The following is a 23,484-nucleotide window of genomic DNA, read 5'->3' as shown; positions in this document are numbered from 1 at the left end:
CTGCTCCTTTGGGGCATGGTTAGTATGGACAAACCCTGGGGGCTTACTTAGTTGGAAAGTCCACTGAGAGCCCCACATGAGAATAAAGTCATTGTGGCAGCACCTCTGAAAAAACATAGGCATTTCTGAATGTCATCCTTCCCCGTAGGTGTTCAATTTATCCCAGCAGGGCTTCCGAGGGAGACATCTGGGACTTGGGTCTGGCGGAGATCCCACTCCTGCTTAACAGCTCGCAAGCAGCCACGGGATGAAGGACAAGGGGGGTTTGTCTGTCTGCGTGACAGCAGTGTGGTGGCGGCACCATGGCTGGCAGTACGGCAGCGTAACTGGCAAACGGCGGTAGGCAGATGGCAGGTCTCGCACTAGAAGAGAGGATGTGTAAACGACCAAAGATAGGTTTTTACAGTCTTGTTCAAAGCCAGAAGTATGTCACTGTGTGAGCTCTCAGTCTAAACATCCCTGTGAAATTTCAAGCCTGAAGACTACTTGTGGTTTATTAAATAGCTCTGGCAGCAGGGCTGTGAAGGACCAGCAGCTTTGTGGGGAAACACTCACCCCCAGAAGGTGTGGGGTTGTCCACATCGTTTCTGGGCAGAGCCATCGCTGGTGACCTGGTGGCATGGCAGGGACTCTGCCCTGGGGGATGGCTGGGGGTTGGCTCAGGTTGCCCGTGTCTCTCAAGGACGGGAGCTGCGGGTGCTTTTGTGCAGTCCTGCGTTGAGTGCTCCGAGGGGATGTGCTTGCGCTCTCCCCAGGCTGGTAATTTTTTCCCATTCCAACCCCCATTCTTTTTTTTTTTTTTTTTTTTTTCCCAGCTGATCCTTTTTAACAGCAAGACTCAGGGTGGAGGAATATTTCCTGTACAGAGCAAATTGCCATGTGCCAGTATGTAATGTAACTCATCTCTGTGGCATTGCCGTATCCTGGAGGAACAGCAGCACTGGAGCTGCCCGTTAGTAATATTCATTTTCTTTTTTCAGCCTTTTTAATGCTGCAGAGAAGTCATTTTGTCCCCAGCACCTGACAGGTACAGTGATATTAGATACCTCAGGAATGGAAAAGGTGATAAATGCAGTTGCTGAGAGAGTAGGAAAAAACTGCCAGAAAATTAGGCTCAAACTATTAGCAGCTTGAGCATCAGAACCTCATCAAAAAAAACCAAACTAGCTCTAGTGATTAAACTACTCTCCTTTTATTAACTTTAATAGTGCAATTCGCAGTAATGTTTGTCAGGAGGTAAACGTGCTCAACGGAGAAGGGAAGTTTCTTTTTTCAGGTCAGGTTTAAAGAGGAGGGAAAGTTAGTGTGAGCCAGGTATCAAAAGCTCTTTAGCTTGTCCACTTTTGCATGGATTTAATGACTTTTCCTTTGTGTTTATAATTCCTTCATGTATCGGTCTTTTTTGTCTGACTTATTCTCTACAACTCATGGCCTGGTTCTCATTTGCGCATTCACACCCCCATTCACAGGAAGTGCACGTGGCGGTATGTGATGTTTTATTGTCACTCTCATTTAGTTTGTACAGCAAAACCAAAGTTAAGCCATGGAATGGGCTTCATTTGTGGAATCGGAAGAGGTGTCTCCACAAACGACCATCAGCATCGGCAGGGCCTGACTGGGTGTGCTGGGGGCTTGGCCAAACCACGCGTGGATCTAGAAATTCAGACCGAAGCCAGGGGCTAGTTCGTGGCACGTGAACCCCTGTAGGGACGGTCCTGGAAACTGTTCTCATAACACAGGGAGATGGCAATGTCAGGTAGCACGCATGCTTAGGAGTGGCCGCTTCTGTTTTTTCTGGATTAATAACGGACCGATGTGGACTTCCCCTTGGGATCCTGGTGTAGCCCTCTGTGGAGCTGGAGGCAGTTGCTGTGGGAGGAGAGCGCAGAGGCAAGGGCAGGGAGGGGAAAGCAGGCGGCTGCTGACTGATGGCACGGTACCATCCGCACCCTGAGCTCTGATTTCAGGAGCCTGAGGGACTTCCTTGTATTTCAGCCGTTTCAGGATCCTAGTGAGAAAAATGTTGCAATCACAGACATCCGGAGAGCCAGCTGAGCATGTCAAAAACAAAGGAGTTCAAGGCTTCGGTTTGCTAAGTGGCGATCTTTTGTCTGATGAGTGAGAAAGCTGTCTGTGTCTTAAGGCATGCATTAGGCACACGGTGCTAATATGCAGCATCTAGGAGCTGTTCTCTTTTACATCCCTCTGCTAGTAGAATAACAGTTTATCTGGGTAGTCCTTAATCCCGCAAGCATGTAACTGGCAGCAAAACGTATGTTTAGAGAGAAAATGCAACCCCAGGACTCGATTTGATGGCGGTCAGTCCCTGATGCTGGCTGATCAAAGTATTGCTTGAAACTTTTGCTCTTTTATTTATGCTGGGGACAAAATAAATCTGTCAGTACCAACTGTGCATCACCACTGACATTTTAGATTTCAGTTAAAAGATTTTAATTAAAATCTGACATCACTTGGTGTGAAAAATGAATGAATTGAAATTATACATGCAGACTGAACTAATGTCAATTCATGTATTGATTTCAAGAACATCTCTATCTGATTAATCCAAACAGTAGAAACCTATGCTTGGAAGGGGCTCCTGGTTGCTCCTTTTGTCTAATTCTGCTGTTACTCTACCAAGGTAATTATAAGGAGAGAAGTTTTGTGCTGATATTCCCAGTTTCTCTCAGCTGGAGTTCTTCCTCTTGTTCTGTTTCTCTTTCCTCTTCTGGATGCCACCTGACCAACCCTGGGAGATGTGACTGCACTCTGTGCTGCAAGGAGACATTTGGGTGGAAGAGAGCACTTGCTTTGGAACGGCCCAGGATGTACCAAGGTGGTTTTTGGTTTGGTTCATTGGCTTTTTCTTTTTTTTTTCTGTTACAAAATGCACTTGAGAAGGAGGTGATAAAGTCCCTCTGAGGCTCCCGCTTAGGTGTGTGTTGGCATGTGCTGTGTGCTCACACAGCTGCACACATATGCTCCTCCTACTCATGTGGTCCTGACAAGTCACAGGACTGACCGTGGCTTTGTTCTTGGTTCTCTGTTATTCACAAATGGAGTATAAACATGTCCAGGATGTGTACTTAAAATATATTTATTTGCCAAATGTTGTCTGTCTCTTTGGTCAAGAAACTGCACAGGCTTACACAGGAAAACAAGTGAAAAGATTTTTCCAGGCCTTTTAGTCCCATTCTTAGCATAAACACCAGCATCTTGCAGGCATTTTCTGTTTCTGAAAATTCTGGTTAAATTATGGGCAACGTGTCACTTTCTTAGTGAAGCTCTGCATACAAACTGCTTGTGAGTGACTTTGCCTTTCCATTGCACCAGCTCTGCACAAAACTATGACATAAACTTGGTGTCATCACTTCTGTGAAGCACACAAAGGAAATGGCAGAAGTAACAGGGCACCTCCATGCATCTCTTCTGGTACTGCATGAACAAGGACATTCAAAAAAAAAAAAAAAGAAAAAAAAAGCAACAAAAACCTATTACGCTGAAACATTTTAGGCATGACACCAATACTTGGTGTTAGCTAAAGTGAATCATTTTTCCCCCTGCTTAATTGTTATGAAACTTAGGTCAAATTTATGGTTTAGGTTAAGAGGTTTCCAGTCCATTTCTCTTACCTTCCCTCAATTCCTGTTTACGGTCAAAAATGAAAAAGTTCATCTTCAGATGTGTGTGCTGTTTTACTCAAGATATCTTGAGCAGTCTAGTTCAAAAAGTGTTCAACTAGCGTGCGGTATTGTTTCTGCACTTGCAAAGAAAAGCCTGGTTTTACTAAGACACCTGACTTATTTTCACTACATGCTGATGTAATCCTGTGAAGCTGTGATTCATGGAACACGTAGAATTGATTAAAAAAAAAAATAAGAAAAGAAAAAAGCACAATCTCTGAAAACAGCGGGCTGGTTTTGTGGCTCAATATAAAGGTGTTGGCAGCGTTCATTGCTGCTCTGCCCTGCAATTCCTGCACAGCTGTGGGTAGCTCTCAGAATTCATCAAAATGCTCAAATGTATTTTACTGAGCCCAGCTCAGGTAACCCTCCAAAAATCTCCGTTCTTCAGTTCTTCACAGGCTTAGCTTCGGTCCTTCTGCAACTTAAGAGAGATCCATATTGAACCCAAAAAGATATGCTTAGAACCCTTCCTAATTTATCCCTTGTCATTGAATATAGCGGCTAATTTCTGGATAGTGCGGTTTTCATAGTTTCATTCCCTTTTCTCTGTTGAGTTTGAATTTACTTTGGTGTACGTGGTTATTGATAGGATAAAATTTTGTATCAGGGCATAGGAAGGAACTGATGGCTGAGGTGGTGTTGTGCCAGCATTTTAATGTGGAAGCACCACAAACTGAAGTCTCTGCGTGTGTGCTTGTGCACAGTGCTGGCTGAGCGACCACACTTGATTTGGAGCACTTGCACTAGTGTTTGTGTTTTAGGATGCTGGCATATTGAAATGGCAAATGGTTGCTGGATGAAGCATTAATTTTTCATGAGGGTGGTAATGCCATTTGAATTTGCTGAGGCACAACAGTGTGGTTTGATCAAGGGGCAAATATTCAGCCGCTGCAGAGCATCCAATGTGCCTCAGTATACCTGGTAGGTGAGAAACTCCTTGGCAGAAATCAGCTGGTTTTGGAAAAAGAATTAGAAATGCATTGTGTTCCGCAATACATAGTGAAAAAATGTTTTCTTCTAATCTGCATGCAGAAAGTTGATTGTTTTTCTTCTCTCGGTTGATAATGATCCCAGCTGAAAATATTGTTAGGAAAAAAAAAACAACAACACAAACAGCTTTAAGTCATTTTGTTCATATATAAGCAGGAAGACGAAAACATTTTCCATAAGCTTCAATATTGATTCCAAAATTGGAGAACAGCAGAGACAAAACCCACTGAAATAAATGAGCTATGGAGTTTATTGTCTGTGATAGTTCTAATAGATTTTTTTTCAATCTAGCTGTAAATGATCTGGTGCTACTACAGTGTTTCATGCTTTCTTCTGGTTCCAAATATATCTTGAAAGAGCATGGCTAGAAAATAAGGTGTAAATAGGAGTAGGATTTTCATGAACTTCAAACACTGTTCTGTGGTCTAGACACTTCTTTCATTATCATCCCAGTAAGTTTGTGTGAAGTAAGAGGATTTATGATTCAGACTACAGATAGTATTAGGGCATTCATACTTTACTCTTGGTCTCCTTGGTAAAACACAGGACTGAAGCATGTGCATGCCATTCAGCATCTACAGAGACACCATCCAAACTGTTTTCTCTGTTTTCTGTATTTCTGCTTTAAGAAGTGTGATGGTAGTGCTAGGAACTGCACCAAAAAGCAGTGTATGCCCTATGCAAAAAGTCGAGCTGTTGTGCCATTATGGAAGGTGCTTGACATAGAAGTCACTACGTTCTGCATCTGAGAGGAGACTTAATTAAGACAGACAAATTCTCTTGGGTACGACAAAGCAGTTCTCTGGATACAGCATTGATTATACTGCAGTTCTTTTAAATGCATTACCAAAGTCTTCATTATTATAATTAAACAGATATAAAATATGTCTGCCCTTCATTGCATAAAGCTTTGCTTTAGTGTTAAGACTGGAAATTTCATGAAGAGCTTTGAAACTGAAAGCTGGCAGGGCAAAGCAAATGAATTCTGCAATTTTCAGAAAATGATATGATTTTTTAGTTATTGTCCTTTTTAATCTTCCACTAAGAGACAGAGACATGAAAAAAAATATAGCAAAATAGCATCTTTACAGCATTATGATTTTCCTTTGATTACCAGCTGGCAAAAATACAGTATCATTTGTGAAAAATGGACCTTTAAAGTTGGCTTCTTCAAAATACTCTGCGTTTGGAGCAGTCCCACCTGAGAGAAGGCTGTGTCCCCGGCTCACCCCCCAGTGCGCGACACCTGCTGCTGCCCAGCTCTCTGGCAGGGTGCTTCCTTGTCCACCTTGCCTCTCTTTTTCCAAGGAGTTGGCAAGTCCTTGTCCACCTTTCCTCTCTTTTTCCAAGGAGTTGGCAAGTCCTGCAGCCTTTTAACCTTGTGTACCGTGGAGCAGTGTGTCAGGGAGTGTTCGTTCATCATGCACCTGCTTAAAGGAATGAATAAAAACAAGAAGGAAGAAAAGAGGGAGATAATTCTTTTAGAATAAGAAAAAGGCTTTTCCTTAATTTTTTAAAAAACCCTGTTTACTTAGGTAAAAGTACACTGACAACATGGGTATTAGCTGTGGACGTCTTCAAAAGCCAGAACAGTGGTGCTTAAAAAGGATTTGAGGAGTTGTTGACTGAACAAATGCCCAGGCACACCTCTTTTATGCTGGAAAGAACCTTAACAGATGAACTGCACGACCATGGAGACTAAATGTGCGTGTAAGTGTTTGTAATATTAAAGTTTCAAATGAGCAACTGCTAAAGTAACAGCTAAGTCACACAGTTGTTGCAAATCGTGAGCTGTTTTAAAGGACCCATTGAATGGGCTTTGACTTCTGAGCTGGTTTTTGTCCAATGAAAAGTGGTTTACAATGGTTAACACCAATTTCCTGCAAATACCTTTCCTTTTTTTGTGTGTGTATGTGCTCTCTGTAAATAGCTTCTATCCTTGTTGTGACTGTGTACGGATGTAGAAAGTGCGATGTCCGCTTGGTATGTGTGGCTTTTGCTTAATTCTCTGCAGCATAACTCTAAGTCGCTCATTTGTCCCAGCTTTGGAGGCATGGCTCACTCGTGCCACACTTCTGCCACTATCTGCAGGATCAGGCACTGCTGGTATTTAGCAGATGTCTGTCGGGTGCCATTTGGGTTGGCTTTGGGAGCATGCCTGCTGGTGCTAGGGGCAGCTGAGCATGATGATGAGCAGAGCTTGGGGCTTAGCTCGGGGGTGGCGAGAGGGGCAGGGGCTAGGGGAGTGCAGTGACTGCTGTGGCAGGGACCCATCCTCACCCTCTCTGAGCCCTGTTTCTGCTTCACATGTCCGGGCAAGTGGCACAAGAGAAGGAGTTAAAGATGTATCCACGTAAAGTATGTTGAGGGTTGTAAATCAGGTCTTGCTTTCAGGGGCTTGTGTGCTTTCAGGCAGAAATAAACCCAACTGCTCTGCAGCCTGGGTGCCAACCACTGAGTCCTCGCAAAAGAGGCGTAAAGCAGTAAGCACACTTATACTGCAGTTACAGTACAATTGTATTGCGGTTAGGTTTTTTTTTTTTTTAATACCCTTAGTGCTGCTAATTCGTAATGTACAAATATTAGCTGGATGGAAGCTATTATGCCAGGTAGGTGATACGCTTCAGCCATAACAATGCATGTGCTGTGTGAAACCCAGGGGACTGTAATACTCAGGCAAGCAGCTAATTTGCTTGTGAGAAAAAGGAATGATAATGGATTAACAAAATATGTGACCAGAGTGATACTACATTACAACTGTAAGCCTTATTTATTTAAAAAAATAGTAAATAAACAAGCAAAAATTTGACTTGAGCTCCTGGGAGTAGGAGAGTTCTGCCCCTGAAGGTAGGCAGCTTTGGAGAAATACGCTAAAACTTTTAACACCTCTCCAGAGTAAATCAACTATTCTTTAAATAAATGAGATGTTTATGATGCTGCAGTTTGCTGTGAAAGCTTAACAAGCACTCATAATCTGCACCATTTACTCCTGATTTTGATGAGTAATGCAAACATTCAGAGTCTGCATTGGGAAAATCTTTGCTTCTGAGGCAGACATTTAGCTCGTTAGACAATTGCCAAGTAGGTCCCTGTAATCCCCCATCACTTGCATGTCAGTTTTAGCCCTCTAACTCTACGTTTCTGTACTGGAGCGTGGCAGCATGGATCATTGCTTGGTGTGTGTGGTGGTTTTACCACCTGCTCCATGGGCTGGGATTTTATCAGCAGGTATAATTTACACCTCAGCTTAGCTTGTCAGCCTATGTGTGCTGAAGGTGAAAATAGTTAATATTGGAATGTGTGCCTAGTTGCTAAAGAGAACAAACAAAAACCAACACTGACCAAATAGACAAAAAATCCACAGCCCCCTGTAGATGGAAGAAATAATTGGGCCTAAGTATCCATACAGACACGCATGGCTAGCTGTATGTGTGCTTTGATATGGAGGAGCTAGCAGAAAGTTTTCCCTAAACCTGATTTTGTGAGGAATCTTATTGGCAGGGGACAGTAAAGCACAGAGAGGACCTCCGAAGGCCACAGCCTGTGGGAAGATGAACCCGCAGCCTCCCACCCCAGAAGAGCCCCGGGGCAGCAGGGTGCCAAAGGGATCTGTGTCTTGGGCTCCCATGCAGGTGGTGCCTTTTGTACCGTGCTGTATGAACTCCCGCACCTCAAAGACACTTTGCTAAATTCATAAATGATTTCCTCTGAGGAGCTAATGACTTTCTCAGATATGCTGGAAGTTACTTTTCTCTCTTATGGAAAGCTGGGACCTTTAGACAACAACCCTGAGTCAAAATTTCACCCCAAGTACGTTGCAGACCGACTAAAACAATGCTTGCCCACATAGCTCACATTTGGCTCTGTCTCCTGTCTCAACATGTTTGATAATTCAATTATGAATGACAAAGAAAAACAGTCCTATTAGAACAATTTGACTACCTTGTCCTATAGATTTTTTGGAACTTCATTGCTAAGCTTCAGCTAAATTTAAGGATTTGTGATGATCTGAATCAGCATAAATGTAATTAATGAAAAAAATATTTTAAGCTGATTAAAAAGGGCTTAAAATAATGTGATTAGACTATGGAGATTTGGGTGGTTTATTGGATTATGCATGTTATTCCTGGAGGATTGTTATAAGAGTCAGAATGAAATTAAATTGGCCATCTTACTTTGGGCCCCCTGTGCCTAGTAATGTACGGTGCCATGATAGCAGACTAAAATGTATAGTCATGTTTAACAGTTTTCTACAGAAAAATACGGGATTGAATTTTTGAGCTAGTATCAGGCTAAAATACACTGCTGAAGTCTGCAGTGCTCTTCATTATATAGGACTTGAATGAAATCACAACTGATCTGATGTGACATCCTTTTGGAAGGAGTGCTGCTGAATGTGTGTCAAGCGATGGAGACTCTACTGTCATCCTGGGGAGTTTGTGACCATGGCCAGCTCTCCTCACTGTTTCTTGCTGTTTTCACTTTGAGTGTGTCAATTTACTGCAGATTAAAGGGTGTATCACATGACAATACTAATCTTTATATAATCATCTATAATCTGTAAAAATCAGTCTACGTTTTGAGTTTATACAGGGTCAATATCAGAATGTAATATGAAGGACTTCTTAAAGTAGATTGATTCACTATTTAATTCAACTACTGATTTGAAACCATTAAATTCTGAATAAAATGGCCCAAATATGGCTTTAATATGTCATAAGAAGTGTGCTTTAAAGTTGTTCCTTATATTAATTTGGGCTTCTACAATTTTCTTGCAGTTAGACAGCGTGTGTATTGAACTAAAAGAATCTGGGATCTCTTACTTGTATATGTCTTCCAAATCTTCCTGATTCTTGTGGTTCCTGTGAACTCTCTCCAATTTTCAGCATAATTTCTAAACTGAGAGTATCTCATGATCAATGAATATGGAGATACTAAACTTCCCTGTCCCTAGCAGGTATTATATTTATATAGCCAAGTATACAATTTTGATATTTTTGTCACATTCGCTGCCAACCCAGCAGATGGTTGTGGTTGTTTCGTTGTTTGTTTTGTTTGTTGTTTTTTTCCAAAATTACTGTTTCCTGGATCACAGTACTGTAAGTAAGGCTTGCTCTTCATGTCTCTATAGATTCATGTCTTCACATTTTGGTCCCTATTGGAACATACTTTATTTTTTTATGCATCACTCGTCAAGCAGTCTTTTGATCATTGACCCATATTCTTTGTTATTCATCACTGTTCAAATCTCTGGACTCCATGTATACTGATTTTATACTTCCTATCAGGTTACTTAAAAAAATGCTAAGCGGAATTGAGCTAAGAACAGGTCCCTGCAGAACCTCATGTGAAGCACATCTACGTGACGAGTGTTTCACATTTACTCTAGCATTTGAGACTTTGTTTATCCAGTGTTTGATCCATTTAATGTCTCCTGAATTGATTTTTTATTGCTAAATCTTAATCAAAATCTCATCTAGTACCAAGTCAAATGCATTGCAGAAACCATAATAGAGTAGTGTCCAAGTATATTATGATGACTTTATTGCATATATCAACCAAACTTTTAATCTCATAAAACAAGAGCTATGAGCTTAGTCTGCCAGGCACTGTTTTCTATAACGTTGGAAATAGTGCTAATGATTATTTTATTCTTTGCCAGTTAAATCTTTTTGCAGCTCTTCCATAATTTTGGAAATGGAAAGCATCCACTCATGGATAAGCCATAAATCCAGCATTTGGAGGTGCAACACAGATGAGTACGAGTGGTACAAGTTGTTACTTAGCCAGGTCTATTCAAACCTGTTCGGCTTTTCCTCCTGAGTTACTACTGGAATTCTATTACCATTTTTGAGTAAACAAATCCTCTTTTGTACTATTAAGAATACCGGTGTTGCTGCTCAGTGATGGGCTGCTGGTGGGAACTGCCTGTTCGGGGTATTTTCAGGAGCAAAACAAACGATCCCTCTGCGTGCTCCCTGCCTAATTGCCACTGGCCACCAAACCCTTCTGCTTGTATCAGCTCCTCCGGTTGCTGCAGTTCCTGCTGTGTTTCTTCTTTTACTGACGTCCTGCTCTTTCTCACTTTATAACCCACACCAACAACTTTTCTTATGTTCAGTTTGTAATATACTGCTTTCTTGTAGCTGATTTTCTTTCCTGCTCAGAAGGCAGTGTTTTTAACCAGCATAACCTTCTTTCTGCCTTGTCTGGCTTAGGTAGCGTTTTCTGTGGGCTGACTGATGATCAGAGAAGGTTTAGATGCTTTAACTGTATCCTGTAGGTCATCTCCTTGTGTCAGATTTTGAAGAGGACTCAACACAGATAGAATGGAGGTCTCTTCAAGAAAAGAAAAAAGAAAAAAGAAAAAAAAAAAAGTCTTCAAAGTTCATCTAGGTCAGATCCTTGCTATTTTCTCAGAGCTGTAGTTTTCGTTTTTCTCTGAACAAGGGGTACAGAGAAGGTCTTGCTCAGATTTAATGTCTGTGTCTTAATAACTAATTTCTTCCGAATACCAGGTGGGTATTGTTCCAAAGAGCTGTGGAAATGAACAAATTCACTGCAAGTAAAAGCCCAGGGGAAGGTGTATGCATAAAGTGCCCTTTTCATGTTGGGATTTCTGTGTCATGAGCTGTGTCACTGTTCTGCCAGGTGCCTGGGTGAAGTGGCAGCAAAAAGCCCATCCTTTAGAGTTTTAAAGGCTTCCAGCCTTACAGGTGCTTTCTAGTCTGAATGCCACCACCCTGCTGGGGATGGCTGGGTTTTCTGCCACGGGTTATCTCCTCTGGTCTCTCACTGTGGGCTCCCAGGAGTGCAACCTCTGCCGTCCCACCAGACTTGGGCTCCGTTAGCAGAGGTGTGGGGCGGCTGCTGAGCCATGTTGCAGCTGGTGACAGCGGGAGGCTGCTCCAGTCTGGTCTGGAAAGATGTTGAGGCGGTGTCCTCTGTGCTCGCGGTAGAGCTGGTTGATCTCTGACTAGCGGAAGTGATGAACGTTAACGCTGTGCTGAGGTGTGCAGACATTGCTGTGCTCATTTTCCTATCCCCCAGGACCATGGTGGCCCTTATGTCAGGTTAATGCTGTAACTAAGTGAGCCTGAGCAGGGTTTGCCAGCAATATTTTCAAGTCCTTCTGGTCAGGGTGCACAGTGCTGTCAGGAAGATGCTAAGACATTGGACCTTTGCTGTTTTCCAGCTCTTGATCCCATTCTTCTTCATGCTTTTTTCTTATTTATTATGCCTGGTGGAAGAATAACCCATCTGCTTGTTTAGATTATATGGGTACACTAATGAACGGGATTTGTGTTCCTTGCACCATGGCCCCACGAATCACATCTTGCAACATGTCACCAGAATAAAGGTCGCTCAGCTTTAAGGTATGTCCCCTCGCCCAGTTTTATAAACACACCCCCTCTTTTAGCGTGCCCTGTAAAATGGTGTTACAGCAGCAGCAGTCAAGAGCATGCCTGCCTGTCCCTCCCTTCTGTGAAGGCTGCTCAGCTGCAGCTCCTTCTGCTGCAACCTGTGCTTTGGTCAGCACAAAGCCCCATCGCTGCAGTCCCTTCTGTAAGCCTTTACATCAATTTGGGAGTTTTAAGTAGGTATCAGTTGGGGGAGCTTGTATTGCCTGAACTTTTCCAGTTAGTATTGGTGCTGGATTGTCTCCAAATTCAATTTAAGGCATGAATCTATTGCATCCAGGTCACTTGGGACCTTCCAACCTGAGAGGGACTTTTGCTGTGGCACTTAGTGAAAGACCTCTGTTCTTTTTACTCAGTTCTCCGTGGTCTGGAATAGCACAGATCAGATCTCGTAGTACTCAGTACATCCTACTTGTCTGCAGGTGGGAACTGATAGGAGGGAAGAGGAGCTCTGTAAAGCAGGTCTGAGACTGCTGTAGGGTTAGCTGCTTTAAGCAGACACCCTTTTTAATTTTTGCCTTCAATTGCATCCAAAATAGACTCAGTAGAAGATTGAGGGTTTGTACTATGGAGACCTCCTGGGAATGCTGCAGCTGAGATCTCATTTTCCCAGGGGTTGCTGTTAGTGCTTCTGCTTTAAGATAGACTGTCTTCCTGTCTTTCTCAGGTTTATATTCCCCTAGAGCATGAAGATAAATTCAATCTATGTCCAAGGTGCCCTCGGAGACTCATAAGCGTTGCAGCCTGCAAGCAAGCAGAATGCTTGGAAATAACAGAACATCTGGGAGAGGCAGTGGTTGGAGACATTAAGTCCAGTGGGCTGTGCGAGACCTTTCCAAACTAAAACCATGTGGTTGGATGTGGCTAGGAATAGATCTGGCACTGGGAGTGTCATAAAGGAAGGTTTCGTTCTGGGAGTATGAAGAGGATCCACGAAAAATCTGCGTCAGGTAGGGTCTTCCACAGCGTAATACAGAGGTGTTGTGTGTATGTATTAAAGTGTCGTACGGAAATTAATTTCTGGATAGAATAGGTAGATACTCACACCTTTGTTTAAGGGATGTCATGGAAACCAGTTGGATGGTGAAGTGTAGAGAGAACTTGAGGAACAGTGGTGGCAGACAAAGCTGTGACTGGTAGGATCACTACAGGCACTGAACAGTTCTTCATGTTCTTGTGCTCTTTCCCGTTTCTTGACATTTGGCTTCATGGCCCTAAAAGAAAAAAAGTTGAAATAGTAACTCAGTGTCATACCATGCCAGAAAACAAACCTTTCTTGCATTATGTAGACTTTGTTTCTTAAAGTACTTCCAGAAGGAGTCTTTACATACTGCTGCTTTTTTCTTTTGCTGTCATTTGTCATGTATGCAGCAAAGGTAAATTTTCTTAAAGGAAAAATCAAATAAATTTGGCAATGCTAGTGATTTAAAACAAACCAACCGACCCACACAACAAAGCATTCTTTGATCAGCAAATTATTTTGGTTCAGATGTTTCTTCTCAAAGATCTCCAGCCATTCTTTTCTATCTCTCTGTCTCAACTTGTCATTTCTCTTCAGCATGCGCTCCAATATTTGAAAGGGATTTTTAGTACTGGAGAGAAAGAGGATAGCAGCCCAGCTGTTGTAATCTTGCCTCCTCTTGAACTTCTCTGGAGGGGACTATCCAGCCTCACAGAATAGTTGAACTACTACTGTCTTCACTGTATTTTCCTGCCCTTGGGGTGCCCATTCTGCAGGGTGACATTTCCTCCCTCTTGGATGAGAAGCTCACCGTAATGTCGTTGTTACAGGGCTTGGTGACAGTCCTTCCCTTCCCATAGCCAACAGCTGGGCAGTTCGGGGGAGCTAGGAAGAGCCTGCCATAAATGCTGGTACTGCAGTTCCCTGCCGTAGTTTTCTCCCCCCCCCCCCCCCCGTGTGTGAGAGCCCTCAGTCATTGCTGTCTCATGAATGAAAATGGTGCTTAGGCTGTTGCGTGGAGCTTGAGCTCAGGTTAAATTGCTACATTGTGAGAACTAGTTGGATTTCTCAGACTGTTTTGGTATTTGCAAAATGGTTGGATCTTGCCATCTGAAGCTATTTCTTATATATTTGTCCATGTCGTATTTTCGATCCGCCTTAAATTTTCTGTTTATTCCATTACGTGCATATCTCAGTTTTTAAGAGAGGGTGTGTTAAACTTTGGATTCAGTCCTTATTCCACATGTGGTCAAATCCCTGAATTAGCAGGAAATTTGCCATGAAAAGACTACCACAGCATCAACATCTGCTCAGCTAATCTGCGTTGCGCTGTTTCCCGGGTGCGACTGGCAGCACCCCTGCGGCCACCTCAGCGATATGCATGTGGTGTTGGTGAGTCCCTCTGCAAAGGTGGCCGCTTCAGGCCCTGAGTTGTCAGCACGGATGCATGTTTTGAGTATGTAACCTTTTCTTTGTGATTCCGTAGGCTGTCACTGTGGTTAGCGGATACTTGTGTCCTGCAGGCCTTGCCAAGAAAGCTTACGGGGAGTTCAGCTCGTTAATTTGTTGTACAGCAGAGGCTGTAATGAGAACCAATGAAATCTGTGAAATGGGCTGTTCTGGGACGCTCTGTGAGGGTGGCCAGAATGTGTCTGAGATTCACAGCAAAAAAATCTTTGCTAATGAATGCCAGTTTCTCTAACGAGTGCTGTCACCTTTAGTAATAACCTGCTAGTGCTGTGTGTGCAAGCTCTGAGTTGCCTCATGTGCACAAGGTCTGCTGGCAGCCCTGGCCCCAACACTGGTACAAAGCTTCTCAGCTCTGGCTTACTTCATTATTGAAAAATTATGCTATCATTCGTCAAGCAAATTCGAGGTGTTTTGAGTGCATTGGTGGCACACTGACTTCTTTAATGTAAAGGTACATTTTCTCACCACCAATTCTGTAAACCTTTAACAATCTGGGGGACTGGGATTCTTGCGCTGTATGACAAATACCTAGAAGCATCCCAAAAGGTCAAAATGAGTGTCCTTATTCGGTGGGATTCGTTTTGTTTTTTAAAACCAAAAAAAAAAGGGAAAAAAATGAAAAAAAGAAAAAGAAAATAAAAACCTACCCTGTAGAGTGTAAAGCTAATTAGTTTCTCCTTGGGGAAGAAAATTCAGGTAATCAGTTGGCCAATTAAGTGGATCATCTGCTGTCTGCAGAACAGGTAGTTTTTAGGATGCATTGTTTATCACGGTCTATTTCTGAGTTCAGACTACACTGCCTGTTATTGATTTCTTAGTGCTAAATTCACAGGAAATAGCAAAGATCCGAATTAAGCTTTTCTTTTAGCAATGGTGGTACTCACTGGTGAACATGAACATTTTTTTGGGGGGGGAATGACTCTTAACTGCACTTAACAAGTTTAGCTCTCAACATTGATACTGCATTTCACAGCCTTTCACAGAAGCCTTGCACCTCTTTAAGAGCTTTTGGTGTCTTCTGTTAGAGATGCTTTTTGCCTTTCTTGTTCTTCTAACAGCATCTTGGAATGCAGTTGATTTTGTAGTGGTCCTTCAGGTAATTTAATTTCAGATAAATTATACATGAGCTTGACTTCCAAGTGCGGGCTGTTATGTAGCCGTTGCTGCCCTGTTTCTTAACTTCAGACTCAGCAATTTATGTCCTGTAGTTTTGCTAAAGGCAGTGGCATGAGGTGGAGTGTTTATTCGTTTTTTTTTTTTAACCTCACATATTTATTTCTGTTAGCTCTTTGATTTAAACAGCCGAAGATTGAATGGTCAAAGGTTAGGCTGGATAGGGTGGAGTTTTCCCACAGCTGCTGATGGCTTACTGGTCCCGCTGTTTACATATCCAGTCCCTCTGACGAGCACGATGTGTTCAACAGGAGAGCTTCTACTATTCTGGGAGCATGCTTAGACTGGAGCTCTGGATCCCTCCCTTAGAAACCTTCGGAAAACAGTCAGTGGCGATTTTAGGGTGCCATCAGGCCAGTGCTCAAACACGTCCTTGGTGCTTACAGATTTCAGTACAGCTGTACATACAATGAAAGCTGAGCGTGTGCTGAAGTGGGCCTGTGGCTGAGGTCTCAAGGTATTTTCACATAATAGATATTACGCAGGCTCAGGAGCAGGAGATGGGATCAGCCCGTTCGGTCACATTACGGGGGTATCCAAAGGAACCAAAGTTTGAGTCACTTTGAAAGAGCCTTTCCCGTGAAAGTACAAGGGTCTCCCATGTAAGCAGATTTACTCTTTGTGTGTGTGCTTTTCATGCAAAATGGTTGTGTTTTGTTTCCAATAACAATGTTTGGTATGGAGCCGTGTTATTTACGTGGAAATCTGCAGAAGTTCTTGTTGAGAAGTGCAACATGAAGCTGAAGCAGGTCTTTTCAGCTGAACATATTTATGGCAGTTTTATTCATTTGTTTTAAATCACAGGAAATCAACTATTCTTAAACAATATTATGCAGCTTATGCCTATTCTTGATGAATTTTACTAAGCCTATGTGTTGTAAATGGGAAGAATTTTTGAAGTGCATTTTTACAAAATGCCCCAGGAAAGAAAAGGATGCATAGGACTGTACACCTAATGTCTGGACCTATTGTCTAGATACAGTCAAAACTACTTGATAAGTTTTAATGTAATTGCTTTTGGGATTCCTGGCAACTGGTCTCAGTACATTCCTAGAGAGGGTGCTTTATAGGTCGAAGTCAAGCTTGGAAGTGCTATGGAGACAAATTCTGCTCTTAAGACACAAGACACAAATAAGTAGCAAAAGGGAAAGGAACTGAGAACTCCAACATGAGATGCGACATTTCTGAGTTTTGTGCAGGACACCCTGTTATCAAATGGCCTTCTAAAGCTGACCTTTCTCTGTATCATCAAAGTATCTGTCACTAACCAATACTGGGTGCCTCAGAGGAAGCGGTACATGTTTTGTTTCTGGCCTTCCCAAAATTCTTATTTGAGGAATAGTTTAATAATTGATCCCTTAAATCTAAACAAAGAAGAAAGAAAACTCTTCTAGAACCTGCAGGGTGATCAGTTGTATTTGTTTGTATTCATTAGCATCTATTGCTTGAAGATTTTCATGGCTGTAGCTGCATATTAAAACACAGGGTATTAGTGCAGCAACAGGACATTTTAACAGAAAGCTGTAGTTAATAAGGCGACTGACCCAAGACACTCACTTCATCGACTTTCCTCCATTTTTTTTTTTATCTTAAAAGACCGATTCTGATAAGTACTACAATAAAGGGCTAGCATAATTCTCCTTGTCAGTCAAAGTCACTCTATCAGTTTAATGAGAAATCTTTAGCATAAGAAATTTAGAGGTTTTGTGTTTGTTTCCAGTAGCTCCTATGCCTTTAAGCCCATTTGTGTGCAGTTGAGGTTTTGGAAATATTTCAGATGTTATTCAATGGAGTGAGTGAGTAGCGAGCAATTCTATAAAAATGTTTATACTAATTTGCTGAACATAGCTATACAAAATGCAAATTATGAGTGAAGACATTCTCACAAGTGCAAGACTGCTCTATAACCGTGAGAGCAACACGGGATCCTGCCTGGGTGCAGACAGTGGGGAGCATCGTGAAGACAGTGATGTCTGGATGGTGGGCGTTCCTAGAGTACAGGGGCTGAATTTAGGATTTGCAGTGTTGTATGACTTGAGGAAGGGTGAATGATACAGCAGGTGCAGGGGGGCTGCAGGAAATCAGCTCCTGGGGTAGTTTGTTCTGCAAAGTGTTTGGGAACTGCAGATTCTGGTGTCTCAAAGGGGGTCCCCCGAGCTGCTGGGAAGCTGCTCCCTGGTGCATGTCTAAGGGCTGTACACACACCTCCAGCAAGAAAACTTGCTCACCTTGAGACTCCTCTTCTGCCTGGAATCCATGCAGGCAGCAGAAGTTCCTTCAATGGCAAAAGGCAGAGAACTGAGGAAGTATTGCTGGTGGCCAGGGAAATAGGAGGGAAAGCAGCTGTAAGAAGTGTTTCACTAGGAATTGCATCCTTGAATGATGTTTTAAAAATATTTTTATAGCTATTGGATAGTTTGCATACTAACAGAGCAGCTGGAAATCATGCAGAGAAAAAGAATGATTTGCAATTTATAATTATTGTGAAATGTTTTGAGTTGATAATACGTGGGGAAAGACTTAAATTTAGTTGCGGCACTAAAATCACAGAAAGCTTTGCAGGCGGTTGGGTTTACATCCCACAGTAAGTAGGTAGTTGCTATTAAAAACACAGTCACACATGTGCAAGTATTTTCTCCAAAGGAGTTAGAAAATATGCCCTAAAGAAAAGAGCTTTGGCTCTCTTGCCTTGTTGTCTACTTTCCAATGATGTCTTGTGATCCTGTTTCACAGAAAGTATCAGAACAACTACTTTCTAAAGCAGATGGAGAGATGAGCAAGTGTAAAGAAGGTTAGGGCTGAGCAGAGCAGCCACAAGAGCCATGCAGTTGGTTGTGCGCACGGCTAAGATGAGCTTCTCTGCCTGGTGAGAACATCCTTTGGCAAAGGACACTAAAACTTGCAGACAGGAAAGCCCAGACTCTCCTGGGTGTGTATGTCAGTGGTCTGACTCACAACTGTTGTTTGTTTGTTTGTTTGTTTTTTTCACTTGAGGTATTTAAGATTACCGAGAAGAGGCAGAGTTGAGGCAGGATGCTCATCTGCGGAGCACCTAGGTTTCACAACTGAATACCACCTCCTCACACCAGCAGCAAGTTGTTGAGATCTGGAGGGGAGTTTAATAGCTACAAAAGTCACTTATGAAAACTTGGTATCTGTAATGCTGCAATCAATCAAGTCACCGTTGTTACATTTTATTGCTCAGCAGGGAACTGAATGGTGGGAAGGGATAATGTGTTTTGAGGTTCAGAAGAACATGAATAATCTTTACATAAACATCTCTATTATTTATGCACTTGTGGAATGGCCAGAGAAAACTTACTCTCTTTTTAATGTAATTATTCTGCAGGATCCTTCAAACCAAAAATGTGGAAGAAAGAAAACTGTGTCCTTCAGCAGCATGCCATCAGAGAAGAAAATAAGCAGCGCCAGTGACTGTATCAGCTTTATGCAGGCTGGGTGTGAACTGAAGAAAGTTCGTCCAAATTCCCGGATTTATAACCGTTTTTTTACTCTGGATCCTGACCTGCAGGCTCTTCGCTGGGAGCCTTCCAAGAAGGACCTTGAGAAAGCCAAGCTTGATATTTCTGCTATAAAAGAAATCAGACTAGGGAAGAACACAGAAACATTCAGGAATAATGGACTTGCGGATCAGATTTCTGAGGACTGTGCTTTGTCAGTAATTCATGGTGAGAACTATGAGTCCCTCGACCTGGTTGCCAATTCAGCTGATGTGGCCAATATTTGGGTATCAGGATTAAGGTACTTGGTTTCTCGTAGCAAACAACCCCTGGATTTGATGGAAAGCAGCCACAATACCCCACGATTTGCCTGGCTAAAAACTGTATTTGAAGCAGCAGATGTTGATGGTAATGGCATAATGTTAGAAGATACATCTGTGGAGCTAATAAAGAAGCTTAACCCCACCTTAAAGGAATCAAAGATTAGACTGAAATTTAAGGAAATCCAGAAGAGCAAAGAGAAACTGACAACGCGAGTAACAAAAGAGGAATTCTGTGAAGCATTCAGCGAACTTTGCACGAGACCTGAAGTTTATTTCTTACTTGTGCAGATATCTAAAAACAAGGAGTATCTAGATGCCAATGATCTCATGCTGTTTTTAGAGGCTGAGCAAGGAGTGACCCACATAACAGAAGAAATGTGTCTAGACATTATACGCAGGTATGAGCTTTCTCAAGAAGGACGATTGAAAGGTTTTCTTGCAATTGATGGATTTACTCAATATTTGTTGTCCCCAGAATGTGATATTTTTGACCCAGAGCACAAAAAGGTTGTCCAAGACATGACACAGCCTTTGTCCCATTACTACATCAATGCATCCCACAATACGTACCTAATAGAAGACCAGCTGAGAGGACCAGCTGATATCAATGGTTACGTAAGAGCTTTAAAGATGAGCTGTCGGAGTATTGAACTAGACATCTGTGATGGCCCAGACAACGAGCCGATTATTTGTAACCGTAACAACATGACGTCGCCACTTTCCTTTCGAAGTGTTATTGAGGTGATAAACAAATTGGCCTTCTTTGCTTCAGATTACCCCCTTATTCTCTGCTTGGGGAACCACTGTTCAGTACAACAACAGAAGGTAGTAGTGCAGCACATGAAAAGGATCTTTGGAAACAAACTCTACACGGAGACACCTTTATCCTCAGAAGCCTACCTTCCATCACCTGAGAAACTGAAAATGAAGATCATTGTGAAGGGGAAGAAGCTGCCCTGTGACCAGGATATATTAGAAGGAGAAGTCACGGATGAAGATGAAGAAGCTGAAATATCCCGGAGACTGTCAGAGGACTTCTCAAGGGAACCAAAGCTTATCTGGCTCTGCAAAGAATTGTCTGACTTGGTGTCTCTATGCAAATCTGTCCAATACAAAGACTTTGAGACATCCATGAAAGCTCAGAATTACTGGGAAATCTGTTCCTTTAGTGAGGCAGAAGCCAGTCGGATTGCAAATGAATATCCTGAAGATTTTGTCAACTACAACAAGAAGTTTCTCTCCAGGGTGTACCCAAGTGCTATGAGGATAGACTCTAGTAACTTAAATCCTCAAGATTTTTGGAATTGTGGTTGCCAGATAGTGGCAATGAACTATCAGACCCCGGGGCCCATGATGGACCTGCACACTGGCTGGTTTCTACAGAACGGGGGTTGTGGGTACGTTCTCAGGCCTTCAGTCATGCGTGATGAAGTATCTTATTTCAGTGCAAATACAAAGGGCATTGTTCCAGGGGTCTCTCCCCAAGTCCTCCATGTCAAAATAATCAGTGGTCAGAATTTCCCAAAGCCCAAGGGTGCATGTGCAAAGGGGGATGTCATAGATCCCTATGTTTGCATAGAAATCCATGGGATTCCTGCAGATTGCACCGAGCAAAGAACTAAAACTGTTCAGCAAAACAGCGATAACCCCATTTTTGATGAGAGCTTTGAGTTCCAGATCAATCTACCGGAGCTGGCCATGATCCGTTTTGTTGTTTTGGATGATGACTACATCGGGGATGAGTTCATAGGCCAGTACACCATCCCGCTGGAGTGCCTGCAGCCTGGCTACAGGCACATACCGCTGCGGTCTTTTGTCGGCGATATCATGGAGCATGTTACCCTCTTTGTGCACATCGCAATAACCAATCGAAGCGGAGGTGGAAAGGCACAAAAGCGCAGCCTCTCCGTCAGGATAGGAAAGAAAGCAAGGGAGTACACCATGCTGAGGAACACTGGTCTCAAGACTATTGATGACATCTTTAAGCTGGCCGTGCATCCGCTCCGAGAGGCCACCGACATGAGAGAAAACATGCAGGTATGGCCGTCATGTGTGCTGGCGTGTGCTCAGCGTGGAAGCAGAGATCCCGGTGAGAGTTGCCGGGAGGGCAAACTCGCCGAAGCTGGTGAAGCTTCGGACCCACAGCCGTTGTCAGCTTTTAACTGCACGTCAGGAAGCTGATAGCTGCAGCTGCTAACTAGCAAGCGGATGTGGGATTAGGCAAAAATGTTTTAAAAATCAATGTCCCCTCTGAACACACACTTCGCTGGTTTTGTTTGAGGAAACAGAATTTGAGGGTACATTTGTGCCCCCAGGCCTCGGGTCTTAAAAACTTAATTTCCTCGCTGTTCCTGGAAAATGTCAGTAAGCTTTTGTTTTGCTAACTCAATGAGGGTTATGCTGTTATTTTATTTTATTTTTTGTCTGAAAGAGTGAGTGGATGTGTCATTAAGGTCTTGTCTACAACAGAGAAACCCACTGTGCTAAGAGCAGCAGGTTTCCCTGGGTGCCTGTTGCCACTGTTCACCCAAGGGCTGCGAATGTTTAATGTACACAGCTGAAGGCTACTTGGGCTGTAATTTCCTCCCTGCTAAATAGCTGTGTTGCCTTGGCTGGCTGAGTGCCTCACAGACACCTCTGACGCATCTTGGCTCAGCCGCTCTCCAGGCACATCCAGGTGCTGGCGCTCAGCACAGCTCCCCACTTCAGACCTTGGTGGTCAGTGGGAGCTGATGCTGCAGCACGGCCAAGCCTGACCAGTGCTGGCGTCTGCTCTGGTGGGCGACTGTGCAGCTTTGGTAAGGGTCACCTCAGTTCAGAGGCCCAGGCGCTGCCTAGAAACAAAACTGAGTAGCATTAAACAATGAGTTTTCTGTAATAACTAGCTGAAATCAGCCACAACTATCTCCTTGGTAAAGATACAAAAATGATTCATTTTTCTTTCCAGAAAACAGGAGGAAAATGCATAGCATTTCATTGACCCCACTCTTCTGGACAGAGTCTAAAGCAAATTAAATGCTGGCAGCTGGAAAAGTTTACAAAATGACATAAGTTTTAAATCACTCCCGAAGGAATAGTCTAAGCATATTTTTAAGAATGGGAAACTCTTCCCAGCCTTTCCTTTCCTGCGGGCCTTGAAAGTATCAAGTTTGAACCGCTGACTCCACCTTCTGTCTAGGTCAGGATTATATCTATGAACTGTATGAAATAAAATGTTCTTCGACTTTGCTGAGGAATAGCATTAATCTGCCTGCCAAATGAAATTTCAGTACAGTATCTGAAATTTCTTGATCTTGGGAATGCTCTGTAAAGACCCAGTCATCAGCTTTAACTGCATGCTAATATATTTGATTAATGAGAGAAGTCTCTATTAATTAGCTGGGCGTTCTTCTGATGACTGTTTTTTCAGGAAGATGTTTTGGGGTAACAAGGTATGGATTGTTATAATATTGTCTTGCTTAAATTTTGTGTGTCTTGGTCACTACTTGTATGACTCAAGAGAAGCTAAATTATGAGGGTGAGTCAGCCGTGCATCCATCGACTTGATAAATAAATAAACTCTGGCATGTTGGTTTGGTTTGACCTGTATATCCTGTATTGATTTTCTTATATGCGACCTAAAAAGGAGAAAAGAGTGTTTGTGTTTCTTTATGATGTGGAAATGCAAGGCTGAAAACAAAGTGTGTTTTTCCTGCTTGTCTTTCCCATGGGAAATATGAGGTCTGTCGAACTTGTTCTTGCTGGAGGATGATAATGATAGGAGAACGAGGTGATTACAGCATCAAAAGCAGTTGGAGTTGGAACAGCTGAGAAGAGAAATAGCATTTTAGGCTGGTGGTTTAATGTGCTGGGGACCAACGCATGTCCCCATTGGGGCTGGATTTGCAATGCAGAGTAATTGCAGAACTGGCCACTGGGATTTCCCCAGCAATGTTGTCCTGTGGACGTCTTGAGCATGCAAAACAAAAATCTTACAATCCTCAGAATGCTAGCGTGACC

The 23,484-nt window shown here is 42.8% G+C and overlaps 1 protein-coding gene across 4 annotated transcripts in view; it reads left to right on the top strand.

Annotated features, from left to right (window-relative positions):
* Positions 1-23,484, top strand: part of PLCL1 (phospholipase C like 1 (inactive)) — a 194,217-nt gene that overhangs the window by 132,665 nt on the left and 38,068 nt on the right. For all 4 annotated transcript variants that reach the window (XM_035331590.1, XM_035331592.1, XM_035331591.1 and 1 more), the window contains exon 2: positions 19,051-21,522. In XM_035331590.1, the coding sequence (XP_035187481.1) occupies positions 19,051-21,522 (2,472 nt within the window). The remainder of the gene's footprint in view (positions 1-19,050; positions 21,523-23,484) is intronic.

Source organism: Oxyura jamaicensis, chromosome 7 (genome assembly GCF_011077185.1).
Source record: "Oxyura jamaicensis isolate SHBP4307 breed ruddy duck chromosome 7, BPBGC_Ojam_1.0, whole genome shotgun sequence".
NCBI lineage: Eukaryota > Metazoa > Chordata > Aves > Anseriformes > Anatidae > Oxyura > Oxyura jamaicensis.
Note: the sequence above shows the minus strand (reverse complement) of the source record. Positions and strands in the feature narration are given on the sequence as shown.